At 41.9% G+C, this 15,426-nt stretch overlaps 1 protein-coding gene across 1 annotated transcript in view; it reads left to right on the plus strand.

Moving 5' to 3' along the window:
- mylka (myosin, light chain kinase a) overlaps positions 1–15,426 on the plus strand; it is a 376,415-nt gene that overhangs the window by 108,514 nt on the left and 252,475 nt on the right. The window contains exon 4 of the mRNA XM_048599211.1: positions 11,035–11,214. Within this exon, the coding sequence (XP_048455168.1) occupies positions 11,050–11,214 (165 nt within the window). The 5' untranslated portion in view covers positions 11,035–11,049. The remainder of the gene's footprint in view (positions 1–11,034; positions 11,215–15,426) is intronic.

Raw genomic sequence — 15,426 nt, forward strand, 5'->3', positions numbered from 1 at the left:
CCAAGTCTTTCATGTCAACAGGGCCAACTACAGAACAAGCTCACTCCATCCTAGCTGCAGAAATCAAGACTGCACCTGACAGAGTCGGAGGGAGAGGAAAAAGAAAACATCCTGAGAGCACATACGGAGCACAGGTGCTACATCATTGTACATAAGTCATCACTTTGGTCAATTTGTTCTCTGTCACATTTTCACAATGTCTGCTGACTATGTGCTCTTAACAATGTTGGACATATGAGATACCCACTGAACATCTCACAGACCTGAATGTTACTACGCTTTATCAAAAAGTTCATACCCAGGAACAATTTAACCAGGTCTTGGTTAAATTACCGACATGTAAGAGATGAGGGTGAGAATACAGAATTGGTGATTTCACACAAATCACAGAGAGAGAACTGCCCTCCACCATGGCAGGAAAAGGCCCCTAAACTGGGAGCCGGTAGACATCTTTGCAGAACCACCTGTTGAATCAAGGGCCAGAAGAATTATATTTAATTATAGCTGAAAACACAAAATGAGCGTAGTGAGTTTAAGTTAAGGGTTTCCAAACTGGGAGTGATGACTCCCAACAGGGTACAAGCTCAGAAGGAGGAATGTTGGCTCTGGAGTGGGGACTTGGTTTTCACCATCCTGGGATAAACAGTGAGGCCTATTTAACTGTGTTTTTGTTTTTCTCTGATTCTGTTAATAGGATGCTAAATACCTAAGGGCTAAAGGTAATAAGGCAATCAGGTGTTGTGCACTAATTAGTTAATGCCATTCACATATATATAAAGAAGTGTCAATAAGTGCATGTAGTACAATGTAATATCACAATCTCTAGGGTAGGACACAGATTCAAATCTAACCTGCTCCAGAGATATGTCATAACATATCTGATAAGGTTGATCTAAGAAATATCTACGAAGGAGACTCAGGAGACCTTGTGGCATAGCAGTAGTGTGTCTACTTTTGAACCTGTAGGGCCAGGTTTATCCAACCTTCTCCAGAGGTGTGTAATCACATGTTAATTAGAAATATCTACAAAGAAGAAACAGAAATTGCTGGAGAAACTCAGCAGGTCTGGCAACACCTGGGAAGAGAAAGCATTGTTAATGTTTTGGTCTTCAGAACTGAACCTCACATTTTCTATCTGTTTAGGCTTAGTTTAGGTATTAAAAAGATTATGTGCACCAGAACATTAGAAGATAGGCTTAGATGGCCTGAACCCATCCAGGAATTAAAATCCCAGGTGGTTTATAAAGTCATTTGGGCATAAAAATGGTGAATAGCCAAGGTCATTTCCCCAGGGATAGGGAGTGCAAAAGTAGAGGCCGTAAGTTTAAGGTGAGAGGGGAAAGATTTAAAAGGGACCTGAGGGGCAACTTTTTCGCGCAGAAGGTGATGTGTATATGGAATGAGAGCCAGAGGAATTGGTGGAGCTGAGTACAATTACAATATTTAAAATACAATATTTGGACAGGTACATGGATAGGAAAGGTTTAGAGGAATGTGGGCCAAATGCAGGCAAATGGGACTAGTTCAGTTTAGGAAACATGGCTGGCATGGATGAGTTTCTTTGAGCCAAAGAGTTTGTTCCTGTGCTGTAGACTCTATCGCTCCATGACTCTAATGGATAATGCAGTAGCATAAGGTCAATTAGACACTCAGCATATTGCTGCTGTTATGTAACTAGTGTCTTGAGGCCACTGTTCCTTTCTGAGTGACATTAACTTCTTCAAATTAGCTCTGTAAATCTGTTTCCGCTAACTGAAATTGATGGTTCCTGTATTGTAAATATTGTATTGCAACAAGTTTAAGTGAAGTAAAGGATATAAAGTTTGAAATCATTTGTTTAAAGTAAAGAAGGAGCAATTTCAACCCCGCAGTTTCAAAGATGAAGTGAATGCTGTAAACAACTGCATAAATGTCAACCCGACACCTTATTTAGATATGTTGCACTGTATTTTCATGGAGGTGCTGAGAAATTTGAGTGAGAAAACTTCTCAATGTAATAGAATCATTTTCTTTAAAAAGACCCCACCTATCATACTGTCAATGGGATGGAGTGGGATGGAATCAGGCCCAGCCCCCTTGGAGGCAGCAATGGGGGTAAATGAATTGCCAGGCCAACAGGCTTCTGTTCACTGGAACATCAGGCCAGTTGTAATGATGAATACTGGGCCCTCAGACTCTCACCTCGCTCTCTGACCACCCTTTCCACATGCTCCTGCTGTGAAACTGACGCTGATAGTCATGTGCTCAAAAGCGTACGTTGTCATGGATCCTGGAGAAGGAAACTATCCTCCGCTATTGCCAGGTAAAGGCCTGTAAGCTGGGAACCGGTAGAAATCTTTGCAAAACCACCTTTTAAGTCAAGATCCAGAAGAACTATATTTAACTTTAAGTGGAAGCACAATGCTCCTTCCATGACCCTTCATTCTCTCAAGCTCCTTCCTGTCCCTTCATATTTCCCATGGCCTCTTCATGTTCATCCCCCACCACCCCCCAACCCCCACCATGTATCCTCTATCTATCTCATTCAGTGTTTACTGTAGGTAGACCCAGGAGTATGTCTTTGAAATGGATATAAAAAAGTAATTATTTCACAGCGTTATAGCACAGGAGGAGATCCATATTGCATGCACCAGCTCCTCAAATGAGTATCGCTACTTACTGCTAATCTCCTGTTAATCTTCTGTTTTCCCTCATCCCTTGCACAGTATTTCTATCCAAATAGTTGCTCAATATCCTCATGAATGCCTCAGTTGATCCTGCCTCCTCCTCATGCTCTCTCTGTTAAAAAGCTTTTTTCTCATTCATCAAATTATGAGATGAATAGATAGGGTTGACAGTCAGAATCTTTTTCCAGAGTTGAAATGTTTACTACTAGGGGGCCTGCATTTAAGATGACACGGAGAAAGTTCAAAGGAGATATGAGGGGCAAGTTTTTTACATGGAGTGGTAGATGTCTGGAATGCACTGCCAGGGATGGTGGTGGAGGCAGAGATGATAGGTACTTTTAAAGGGCTTTTAGATGAGCACATAAATATGCAAGGAATGGAGGGAGGCAGAAGGAATTAGATAATTTAGCATCATGCTCAGCACAACATTGCGGGCTGAAGGGCCTATTCCTGTCCTGTACTGTTCTATGTTCATCTCACATTTGTTTTTTTCCACATCACTTTAAAGTGCACCATCTTGTTCTTCATCCTTTTATGGAGCCCATTGTGGTACATAGTGACCAACACCTATAGCAAGTATTGGTTGCTTGAGGGACTCTGGCTCAGAGTTGATGAACTAGAGCCTGAGCTTCAAACTCTGTTACATATCAGAGAGGGAGAGGAAGAGTTACCTGGATGCTGTGTTTCAGGAGGCAGTCACACCCCTTAGATTAACTATCTCGGAATGAATCAGTAGTCAGGAACAGGAGGGTGTGACTCCAAGCGATGCAGGTAGAGAGATCCAGGAGGTATGCAGAAGGAGCCTCAGCCCTTAAGCTTGTCTAACAGGTTTGAGATTCTTGCTCCCTATGTGGATGAGAGCTGGTCTATAGGGAGGATGAACAAACTGACCATAGCACCGCGGTATAGGGAGCCATTCAAGATGGGGGAAGAAAGAGAATTGTAGTAATTGAAGAGAGTATTGTCAGGGGAATAGACTCTGTTCTTTGTGGGCAGGGTAGAGGGAACCACTGGTTGTGTTGCCTGCCTGGTGTGTGGATTCAAGATATCTCATCTAGATTATAGAGGAGCTTGTAGTGGGAGGGGAAAGATCCAGTTGTTGTGCTCTATATAGGTACCAATGATACAGATAGAAAGAGGTTCTGCTGGGGAAATATGAGCAACTGAAGGCTAAATTAGAAAACAGAGTGAAAAAGGTGATAATCTTTGGTTTACTCCCTGAACCATGAGCTAACTGGCAGAGGGTCAAAAAGATTAAAGAGGTAAACACATGGCTCAAGGATTGATGTGGGAGAAACAGGTTCGAATTCAAGAGAAATTGGCCTCAGTACTGGCGAAACCCGGAGCTGCTCTGATGCGATGGGCTCCACCTGAATCATATGGCTTTGAACTAAATAGTAGTGCAGTGGGTTCAGTTGCATGAAAATTATGGAAAAATTTAAAGGGGAGGAAGGCTTAGGAGAGGTTTTTAAATTTTCCAGAACAAGTAACAGGATAGAAAGTATGGAGAGAGTCAGAAATCTAACTTTAGGCACAGCACATCAGGGGACAACTGTCAGAAGGGAGGCATACAATGCAGGACTGAGGGTGTTGTACCTAAATGCATGCAGTGTACAGAACAAGGTAAAAGAGCTTGTAGCACAGATTGTACTTGACAGATACAATGCTGTAGGCATCACAGCCACATGGCTGCAAGGAGATCAGGGCTGGGAATTGAATATCCAATGATCCACATCCTACTGAAAGGATATGCAGATGGGCAGAGGAAACGGGTTTGCAAGTAATTAAATTGATTTGATAGCAACAAGTGATTTAGAGTGGAAGGAATAGAAACTATGTGGGTAGAGATGGGGAACTACAAAGGGAAAAAAGGATGACGGAAGTTATGTATAGGTGTCCTAGTAGTAGTCAGGATGTGGGGAAGAAAAATCAGGAGACGAAAAAGGCATGTAAGAAAGGCACTATTGCTATAATGATGTGAGACTTCAATAGGTAGGTGGAATGAGAAAATCAGATAGTAGCATATTTTAAAAAGGAATGTAGAATGTCTACAAGATAGTTTTTTGGAGCAGATTGTGGTAGAGCCCACCATTGAACAGGCAATTTTGTATTTGGTGATGTGTAATGAGATTTAGATTTGATTAGGGAGCTGAAGGTGAAGGAACCCCTACGGAGCAGAGACCATAAGATGATAGAATTTGCCCTTCAGTTTGAGAGGGCGAAACTTCAATCAAATGTAACGGTATTACAATTGAGAAAAGGTGACTGCAAAGACACGAGGAGGTACTGACTAGAGTTGATTGGAAGGGGAACCTAGCAGGGAAGACATTGGTGCAGCAATGGCAAGAGTTTCTGGAGGTAATTCAGGAAGCACAGAGGAAATTCATTCCAAAGAAGAAGAAACATACTGAGGGGAGGATGAGACAACCATGGCTAACAAAGGAAGTCAGGGACAGCATAAAAGCAAAAGAAAAATAGAGTGGTGATGATAAGTGGGAAGCCTTTCAAAACCAGCAGAGGACAACGAGAAACGTATTAAGGGGAGAGAAGATAAAATATGAGGGTAAGCCAGCTAGTAATAAAAGAGAAGATTTCAAGAGTGTTTTTTCGCTATCTATAAGGAACAAGAAAAGCAAGAGTGGATATTGGACCGCTGGAAAATGAGGCTGGAGAAGTAGTAATGGAGAACGAAGAAATGGCAGAGGAACTGAATACATACTTTGCATTAGTCTTCACTGGAAGACACCACGAGCGTACCAGAATTTCCAAAGTGTCAGGGTGCAGAAGAAAATAGCTGAGGAGCTATTGATCTTTCAGGAATCCCTAGTGTCAAGAGGACTAGAAAATGTCTAATGTAATACCCCTGTTTAAGAAAAGAGGGAGGCAGAAGAAAAACCCAGACCTGATGAAGTGTCCCGACCCAAAACACGACTTTCCTGTTCCTGTGATGCTGCCTGACCTGCTGTGTTCCTCCAGCTCCACACTGTGTCGAAGAAGAGAATCTATAGGCTGGCTAGCCTGAACTCAGCCGTTGGTAAGGTTTTAGAGTCTCTTATTAAGGATGAGATTGTGGAGTACTTGGAAGTGCATGCTAAAATAGGGCTGAGTCATCAAAGCTTCGTCAAGGGGAGGTCATGCCTGACAAATCTTTTAGAATTCTTTGAGCTGTTAAGGAACAAATTAGACAAACGAGAGTCAATGTATTTGGATTTCTGAAGGTATTCAACAAGGTTCCGCGCAGGAGGCTGCTAAATAAGAGCCCATGGTGTTAGGAGAAAGTACTGGCATGGATAGAGGATTGGCAGACTAGCAGAATGCAGACAGTAGGGAAAAAGGGTTCCTTTTCAGGATGGCAACCAGTGACTAGTGAAGTTCCTCAGGGGTCAATGTACAACTACTCACATAATACATTTGCTATCTGGATGATGGAACTGAGGGCATTATTCGTCAGTTTTCAGATATATAGAGGGACAGATAGTGTTGAGGAAGCAGGGAGGCTGCAGAAAGATTTGTACAGGCTAGGAGAAAGGGCAAAGAAGCAGCAGATTGAATACAATATGGGGAAGTATGAGGTTATGAACTTTGATAGGAAGAATAGAGGCACAGACTATTTTCTAAATGGGGAAAGGCTTCAGAAATCTGAAGCACAAAGTGACTTAGGAGTCCTTCAGAATTCTCTTAAGGTTAATATGCAGGTTGAGTTGGCAATGAGGAAAGCGAATATAATGCATTCATTTCAAGAGGGCTAGAATACAAGAGCAGAGCTGTACTGCTGAGGCTGTATAAGGCTGTGGTCAGGACACATCTAGAATAGTGTAAGCAGTTTTCAGCCCCCTGTCTAAAGAAGGATGTGCTGATGTTGGAGGGGGTTCAGAGGAGGTTTACAAGAGTGATCCCGCGGATAAAAGGCTTGTCATATGAGGAGCAGTTGAGGACTCTGGGTTTGTACTTGACCGAATTTAGAAGGATGAGGGAGGCTGTGACTGATACTTTGAGAAAGTTGAGAGGCCTGGATACAGTGGACGTGGAGAAAATGTTTCCATTAGTAGGAGAGACTGGGACCTAGGGGTACGGCCTCAGAATGAAGGCATGACCCTTTAGAACTGAGATGAGGATGAATTTCTTCAGCCAGAGATTGGTGAATCTATGGAACTCATCATTGCAGATGGCGCAAAGAAAGATAATCCTTTAAAGAGCTTACTAAAACTGCCAATCAAAACACAGTCCACTGCTGAGATAAGTGCAACTGAAATGAGCATTAAAAATGGGCTCAGTTATAATAACAAATCCTGAGGAATGTAATCAGTGGAGTTTATTGATACTGAAAAAAAAAAACAAATGGCCTATTTTTCCCCTTAGGTACACCTGATGGTCTGTCAATCAATGCAGTCCAGAAGAATGGGGGAGTGTTTTCTTTAAGTAAAAGCTACAGAAGCTGTTTTTGTATTTTAAAGCCTGGAGGTGAAACAGTTTCAAGGGCAGCTGACCATTCTTTTGTGGCTCCTCACTTGGAACTGGGATTCCTCCAGGGTTTATGTCTTCTCTAATGTCCTCCACGAAACTTGCAGGGTGTTTTAATGTTTCCAGCCTTGCAATGTAATGGGCACAGTTGGGAGTGCTGTGCATCCATGCCCTTACCACATGCTGGTGAAAACTGCCAGCAATGAGAATGAAGGTGGCATCCCAGAATCAGGTCTTATCCACTATTTCAAAAGGACTCCTGAGTTGTCTTAACTTGATGGATACCCAGGCCTTCATGCAAACTCACGCTGAGGTACGCCAAATGTGACATTTATCAATTTTGTCCATTTTCTATCCCGTGTTGATTTTAAACATCTTTGTGCAGAACTGTCACATTTTAAACTAGAATGGCTGAAGAGTAAGACCAAGGTCCAATAAAGTCTAGTTCCAACCCTGCACCCAGGAAAGCTACTGTCTGCTGTTTACAAGTCTGTTGACACATTGGGGATGTGATGACAAATTTAAACATTAGAATTCCCCTTTACCATCCTACTTCCCCATACCAGCTGATAGTAATGGGGCACATTTGGGAATTTAGGTCAGGATGAAAAATTGAGGGATGTTGCCTCCTGGACATATTTGGGAAACACCTCTTTGGATTTTCTGCTTCTATGGGTATATAAAAAGAAAAGGATAAGTGAAAGTAAGCGTGGTTCCATTAGGGGCAGAGGCAAGCGAAACTATAATGACAAATAAGGAAATGACAGAGACATTAAATCATTATGCTGCATCTGTCTTAATGTACAAGATGCAAAACATTTTTTTGGAAATAGTGCGGAAATTCAGTCATAAAAATAGACATGTGGGTACAGTATGTATTTAGGAAGGCCTTTTGATGGCCTTTATTGCAAGAAGATGAGACTATACCGAGTGTATAGATTTGGCCTCGTCATTTAAAGGGGATATGCAGTACTTGGATTGGAGACAGTTTGAAAAAGTTTCACACAGTTGATTCTTGGAAGTAGGGAATGTCTTATGAGAAAAGGCTAAACAAGTTGGACCTTATACACATTGGATTTGGGAAGAATGAGACGAGATCTTTTTGAATCAAAGAATCTGAGGTGTATTGACAGGGTAGATTCTGACAGAAATGTTTCCTCTAACAGGGGAACTTAGAACTAGGGACCACAGTTTTAGAATAAGTGGTCTCCCATTTAAAACAGACATAAGGCAGAATTTCTTCTCTCTGACGATCGTTGATCTTTGCAATTTTCTGCTGTCCCTCTTCCAGAGAGTAGTGGAGATTTGCTCATCAAATTTATTTAGAACTGAGTTGGATAGATCTTTTCTTATCCACACAAAGTCAAAGAGTACGGGAGTATGTTGGACGTGAGATGAAGAATGGAGTTGTGGCAAGACAGGGCAGTGAAGAAGGCGTTTGGCACACTTGTCTTCATTGGTCAGAGCATTGAGTATATGAATGGAAACATCATGTTGTAGCTGTACAGGACGTTGGTAAGGCCACATTTGGAGTACTGTGTACAATTCTGGTTGCCCTGCTCTAGGAAGGATGTTATTAGACTCGAAAGGGTGCAAAAAAGATTTACAAGGACATTACTGAGACTGGAGGGTTTGAGTTATAAGGAGAGGATGGATAGGCTGGAACTTTTTTTACTGGAACATAGGATGTTGAGGGGTGACCTTAAAGACTTAAAATCATGACGAGCATAGGTAAGGTGAACTGCAAAAGTCTTTTCCTTAGTGTAGGTGAGAAGAGAAATATTTAAAAGGGACCTGAGGAGCAACATTTTTCATAAAGAGGGTAGTTTGTATGTGAAATGAACTGCCAGCGGAAGTGGTAGATGCAGCCACAGTTACAATATTTAAAAGACATTTGGATAGCTACATGAAAAAGAAAGGTTTAGAGGGATGTAGGCCAAATGCAGGCAAATGGGACTCGTTTTTACTTGAGAAGAGATATACTAGCACTGGAGAGGGTGCAGAGGAGATTCACTCGGTTGATTCCAGAGTTGGGAGGGTTGGATTGTGAGGAAAGACTGAGTAGACTGGGATTATACTCATTGAAATTCAGAAGAATGAGGGGAGATCTTATAGAAACATATAAGATTATGAAGGGAATAGATAAGGTGGAGGCAGGGAGGTTGTTTCCACTAGCAGGTGAAACTAGGACTAGAGGGCATTGCCTCAAAATGAAGGGAAGCAGATGTAGGACTGAGGTCAGGAGGAACTTCTTCACCCAAAGGGTCATGAATCTGTGGAATTCCCTGCCCAGTGAAGCGGTTGAAGCTACCTCGCTGAATGTTTTTAAGGCAAGGCTAGATAAATTTTTGAACAGTAAAGGAATTAAGGGTTATGGTGAGTGGGCGGGTAAGTGGAGCTGAGTCTCAAAAAGATCAGCCATGATCTTATTAAATGGCGGGGCAGGCTCGAGGGACCAGATGGCCTACTCCTGCTCCTAGTTCTTATGTTCTTATGTTTAGTTTGGGAAACCTGGTCGGCATGCACAAGTTGGATAAAGAGTCTATTTCCATGCTGTAAGGCTCTGACTTTTAAGAATTATAACTGTTCTACTAATTTATAAATTATGAGCAGGATAGACTATTCATCCCCTTTGAGCCTGCTCTACCATTCAGTAAGGTTACGGCTGATCTGATGACAACCTCAATTCTACAATCCTGCTTACCCCCAGTAATGATTCACCTTCTTTCCTGTCAAGAATTCTATTGATTGGTGGAGTCGGCTTAATGTCTAAATGGTTCATAGATTTTTGTGTTTTGGTGAGAATGACAAACTGAAAGCAATCAATATAAATAAAGAAATATTACTGGAATTAAATAGTGTCCAATTGCCTGGACTTGACAATCTGCATCTCAGGGTTTCAAAAACTTGTAAATGTAGAGTCAGTGGATGCATTGTATAAAAAAGGAAGAAGGGAGAAAATGGGAGAAGAAGGGAGTTAGTTTAATATCAGTAGTAATCCTGGAACCCTGTCATATGCTTCTGATCTTGTTTTAGAGGGGAGGAGGCTCTGCACCAATAAAAAAAGGCCACCGAGAAGCCGCCAGACAAGGTGTCATACCTGAATCTCAGCATCATCTGTACTTTTACAATTTGTGCTAAGGAAGACCAGAGTATTATGGAATTTTGAACTCATTTTCTGTAGTTAGGAATTTTAGAGCTCTACAAGTCTGCCCAGTCACTTTATGAAAGAGATTTCATAGTGTAAACAACTGAGTTGGCTCTTGGAATGAAGATTCTGGAAAGAGAACAGGAAAAAAAGTCATTAAACATTCTAAATGTTTTTCAGTGTAAAATTAACTTGGTGAAATAAGACAGTGCCTATAATCACTGCATTAGAGAATGTGCCTACTCCTTAGGAGCCAATTGCTAAACATTGGAAAATTGTTATATTTTCAGTGTTTAAATAACTGATTACCCACTGCCATCCAAAACAACTTGTGGAGAAATTCAGCATTCCACTCAAATGCCGAACTCAAATTAAGAGCTACTTCCTCATAAAAATAAATCATGGAGCAGGCAGTCATTGAGCAACTTTCATTACTTTTGAAACTGAAGATTGTTGCTGTCATGAAATATATTCATACTCGTACTGCTGTTTACATTAATGTAATAGTTATATATCACCTGAATTGTTCTGAGCAAGAAATGACTGGATGAGCCTATTTCCGGATTTAATGTTCATTCCTATGGGAATCCATGCTTCAGTAAAAGTTGTGATTTCCAAGAACACAACAACAACTTTAAATGAGGGCTTACTGTCATCTAATTTTTAAGTGATTATCGTTTCTGGTGGTTTGCCAATGTGTATTGTATGTTTTTCAAAGTGTTCATGCTAAATACTAACCAAACCTTTCCTTCCTATCAGATTGGATAATTAACCATGGGAGATGTGAAGATTGCTCAAAATGCAACTCGTATTTCCAAAACAACGTTAACTTTGGAAAGACCTCAGGCTGACACCTACCCTCCAGAAGCACCAGCTTTCACGCTGCCTCCAAAAAATCTGCGGATTCCCATTGGTGGAACAGCTAGGTTTGACGGAAAGGTAAGAATGTTGTGTGAAAACTAGTCTGAAGTACTATTATCTTGCTGTGCACTGTTACATGTGATAATAAAATAATCTTTTGAGTTTTTTTTAATTCATTCATGGGATAAGGGCATCAGTGGCTAGGCAGCATTCATTGCCCATCTCTAATTGCCCAGAGGGCAATTAAGAGTCAACCACTTTAGCTGTGGGTCTAGAGTCACATGTAGGCCAGACCAGGTAAGGATGGCAATTTCCTTCCCTTAAGGACATTAGTGAACCACATGGGTTTTTTGAACAATCGACAATGGATTCATGATCATCATTAGATTCTTAATTCCAGATATTTATTGAATTCAAATTCCATTATCTGCCATGGTGGGATTCAAACCTGGGTCCCCAGAACATTATCTGGGTCTCTGGATTAACAGTCTAGTGATAATACCACTAGGCCATTGTCTCCCCCAGGTGACTGGAGCATTTTCCTGCATTTAGGTACCACCTTGTGTCACAAACCACAGTGTAGCCAATGTCGGAAACACAGAAACCAATTTCAGCACACAAACTCCCACAAACAACACCATGCCATTGAGTAGTTAGTCTGATTTAGTGTTGGGGGATAAACATTGGCTAAAACACTGGAAGAATTTCTCTGCTATTTTTCAGAATAGTGCCATGGGATCCTTTACGTATATTTGAAGGCAGATCTTGGTTTAATGTCTCACCTGTGACAATGCAACACATTTCTCCAACCGCTCCCCCCACACTCCTGCCCTGTACTGCACTGTAGTGTTAACCTAGATGTTTTGCTCAAGTCTCTAGAGTGAGACTTGGACCCACAGCCTTCTGACTCAGAGGTGAGAATGCTGCCAACTGAACTACTGTGACACCAATAAGAAAAGTTCCATTCAAATGCTGAAAACAAATTAACAAGCCACTTTTCTCGTAAAAGTATATCCTTGCATAAAAGAATTTAAAAATGCATCAATGACTTGACATCTGGCATCAGAAATGTGTTGCTATTGATAAGTAAAACAGATATACTATATTTTCAGTTGTTTATATTTGATGGCAATTGATGGCGTGGATATGATAAAGTACAGCATTTAAAAAATGTAAATAGCAGGCGAGTTATTTCTTGCTGATTCCTTATCTCTAACTGTAAGGGAGTTAACTTAAAAAAGGTTAGCAATGTAATTGTTTGCCAGGAAACTGTGCTGTACTGAGCATAAGATAAATAAAATGTGTACCATCCGAACTTTTCAGCTTGTCTCATGCAGATTGGTAGATAGCTAAGGGAGAGTATTGTTATAAAGCCGCCAATTAATTGATGGGATCTGTATCATGCACAACAATATAAAAAGACAAAATGCTTTTCAAAACTATTCAGAAACTCACAGCCTGATTTTCCTCACACTCCCTGGCTGGACTGAGGTGTTGGTAATTTAATAACAATGTTGTTTTTACTGTCCTGTTCCTAAGTCCAATGTCAGCTCCCAAGATTTTACTCAGAGCCTTCGCTGGGCTACCCAGGTGCAGACAATATGAAACTCTCTGCTGGTTGGAATCATATCTAACATAAAGAAAGATGGTTGTGATTGTTGAAGGTCAATCATCTCAGAACAAAAACATTGATGCAAGATTCCTCAGGATAGTGTCCAAAGTCCAACCATCTTCAATTTCTTCATCAATGATCTTGCTTCTTAATAACAGAAGTGGGTGTGTTCGCTGATGGTTGCACAGTTTTAAGTATCATTGACCATTACTGGAACAGTCTGTGTCCCAATACTGCAAGATCTGGACAAAATTCATGCTTTGGCTAATAATAGGGTGGCACAGTGGCTCGGTGGTTAGCACTGCTGCTGCACAACGCCAGGAACCCGGGTTCGATTCCAGCCTCAGGCAACTGTCTGTGTGGAGTTTGCACATTCTCCCCGTGTCTGCATAGGTTTCCTCCGGGTGCTCTGGTTTCCTCCCACAGTCCAAAGATGTGCAGGCTAGGTGGATTGGCCATGCTAAATTGCCCATAGAGATGTGTAGATTAGGTGTGTTGTAGGGGGATGGGTCTGGGTGGGATGCTCTGAGTTTCGGTGTGGACTTGTTGGGCCGAAGGGCCTGTTTCCACACTGTAGGGATTCTATGAAGTAGGAAGTAACTGTTGTACCTCACAAGTGCCAGGCAATGGTTACCTAATGATCTAACCATCAACACTTGACAGTCAATGGCATTACAATTTCTGAATCCCTCATTATCAACACCCTGAGGTTTACCATTGACCAGAAACTGAATTGGACTAACTGCTTAAATGCTGTGGCTATGACAGCAAGTCAGAAGCAAGCAGTTTTGTGTCTCACCTCAACGATCACCATCTACCAGTTTCAACATTCACTCCCTTCATCACAGATGGGCAGTGACAAGTGTGCACCATGTACAAGATGCACTGCAGTAATTCCCCAAGGTTACTTCAAAAGTTCATTCCAATCCTGTTGAGCTCCACCATCTAGGGAGACAAGGGTAGCAGATACATGACAACACCGAAACCTGCAAGTCCCTCTCCAAGCCACAATCTAATCTGACTTAGAAATATATCACTATTCCTTCTCTGCCACTGGGTTTAAATTTTGGAGCTCACTTTCTAACTGCACTGTGAGTGTCTCTACAACCCATGGACTGTAGTAGTTAAAGAAGATGGCTGACCACCACCTTGTCCAAGGCAAATAGGAATGGGCAATAAAAGTTGGCCGATAGCCAATAATGCCCGGATCCCATGGAATAAAGAAAAGTGGCATTGCTTTGATTCGTCTTCTTCAGGTTTGTAACACCATGTAGAATACCCAACTGAACGGGCATCCACAAGTTTTTTTTTCATTTTGAACAATCAATTGATTGTTTATTATGTGTATTGAAGTAGAGTGAAAAGCTTTGTTTACGAGCAGTACGGGCATATCATAGTAAACAATGATGTACAGATCAAAAAGACTTGGACAGAGGCACACAGGTTATATTGCACAGGAAATGAGCTAGGCGAGAACAACGTTAGCAAGATCAGCATTATTTGAGGCTAGAGAGTCCGTTCATCAGTCTATTAAGAGCCGGGATGAAGCTGTTCCTGAACCTGTTTGTGCGTGTGCTCAGGCTTCTGTATCTTCCACCTATGGAAGAGGTTGTAGGAGGTCATTACTGGGGTGCAATGGGTCTTTGATGATGTTGGCCGCCTTTCCATGGCACTGAGTTGTGTATGTAGAGTCCGTGGATCGAAGGTTGGCTTCCGTGATGGTCTGGGCTGTGCACACCACCTTCTGTAGTTTCTAACGGCCCTAGGCAGAGCAGTTGCCATACCAGGCCGTTATGCACCCAGACAGTATGCATTCAATGGTGCAACTGTAGAAGTTGGTGACGGACCTTATGGACATGCCAAATATCCTGAGCCGCCTGAGGAAGAAGAGGTGTTGTTATGCCTTCTTGACCGTCTCGTCTACGTGGGAAGTCCAGGACAGGTTGTTGGTCATCGTCACTCCGAGGAACTTGGCGCTCTCCACCCTCTCAACCTCAGTTCCATAAATGTAGATGGGGGTGTGTTCTCCTTCTTTTCTGAAGTCAGTGATCAGTTCTTTAGTTTTGCCGACGTTGACAAAGGTTGTTCTCATTGCACCATGTCACCAAGCCCTCAATTTCCCTTCTGTATTTTGACTCATTGTTCTTAGATATCCATCCTACTATGGTGGTGTGATCCGCAAACTCATAGATGGTGTTCGTTCGGAATTTGGCAACACAGTCGTAAGTGTACAGGGCGTTCAGTAAGGGCCTGAGGATGCATCCTTGTGGGCTTCAGTGTTGAGTGTTATTGTGGAGGAGGTGCAGTTACCTATCTTCACTGATTGTGATCTGTGGGTCAGAAGATGGAAGAAGACAATGAGCCAAAGCTTATCAGCCTAATTTCTTTCAAGATGGTGCAGAAACCCTCCCACCATACATTCCAATTTGAAGTGGCTGAACAGGATAGCCTTGGGGAAATTCCTGAAGTTTGTATGCAGGTAGTGCAAGTTACCTGTTTATCTAACAGCATCATAGTTTGCATTGGTTTTAAATGTCAGCCTGTCCAAGTGCAACATATAGGCATGCAGCTCAAAAAAAATTATACATTTACCAGAGTTAACTCTGGGTTTGTACAGTGCCAAACATAGGTATGTCAGGAATAAAAGAATGACTAGAGTAAGATTGGGGCCGGTCAAG

This window comes from Rhincodon typus, chromosome 7 (genome assembly GCF_021869965.1).
Source record: "Rhincodon typus isolate 14 chromosome 7, sRhiTyp1.1, whole genome shotgun sequence".
Taxonomy (NCBI): domain Eukaryota; kingdom Metazoa; phylum Chordata; class Chondrichthyes; order Orectolobiformes; family Rhincodontidae; genus Rhincodon; species Rhincodon typus.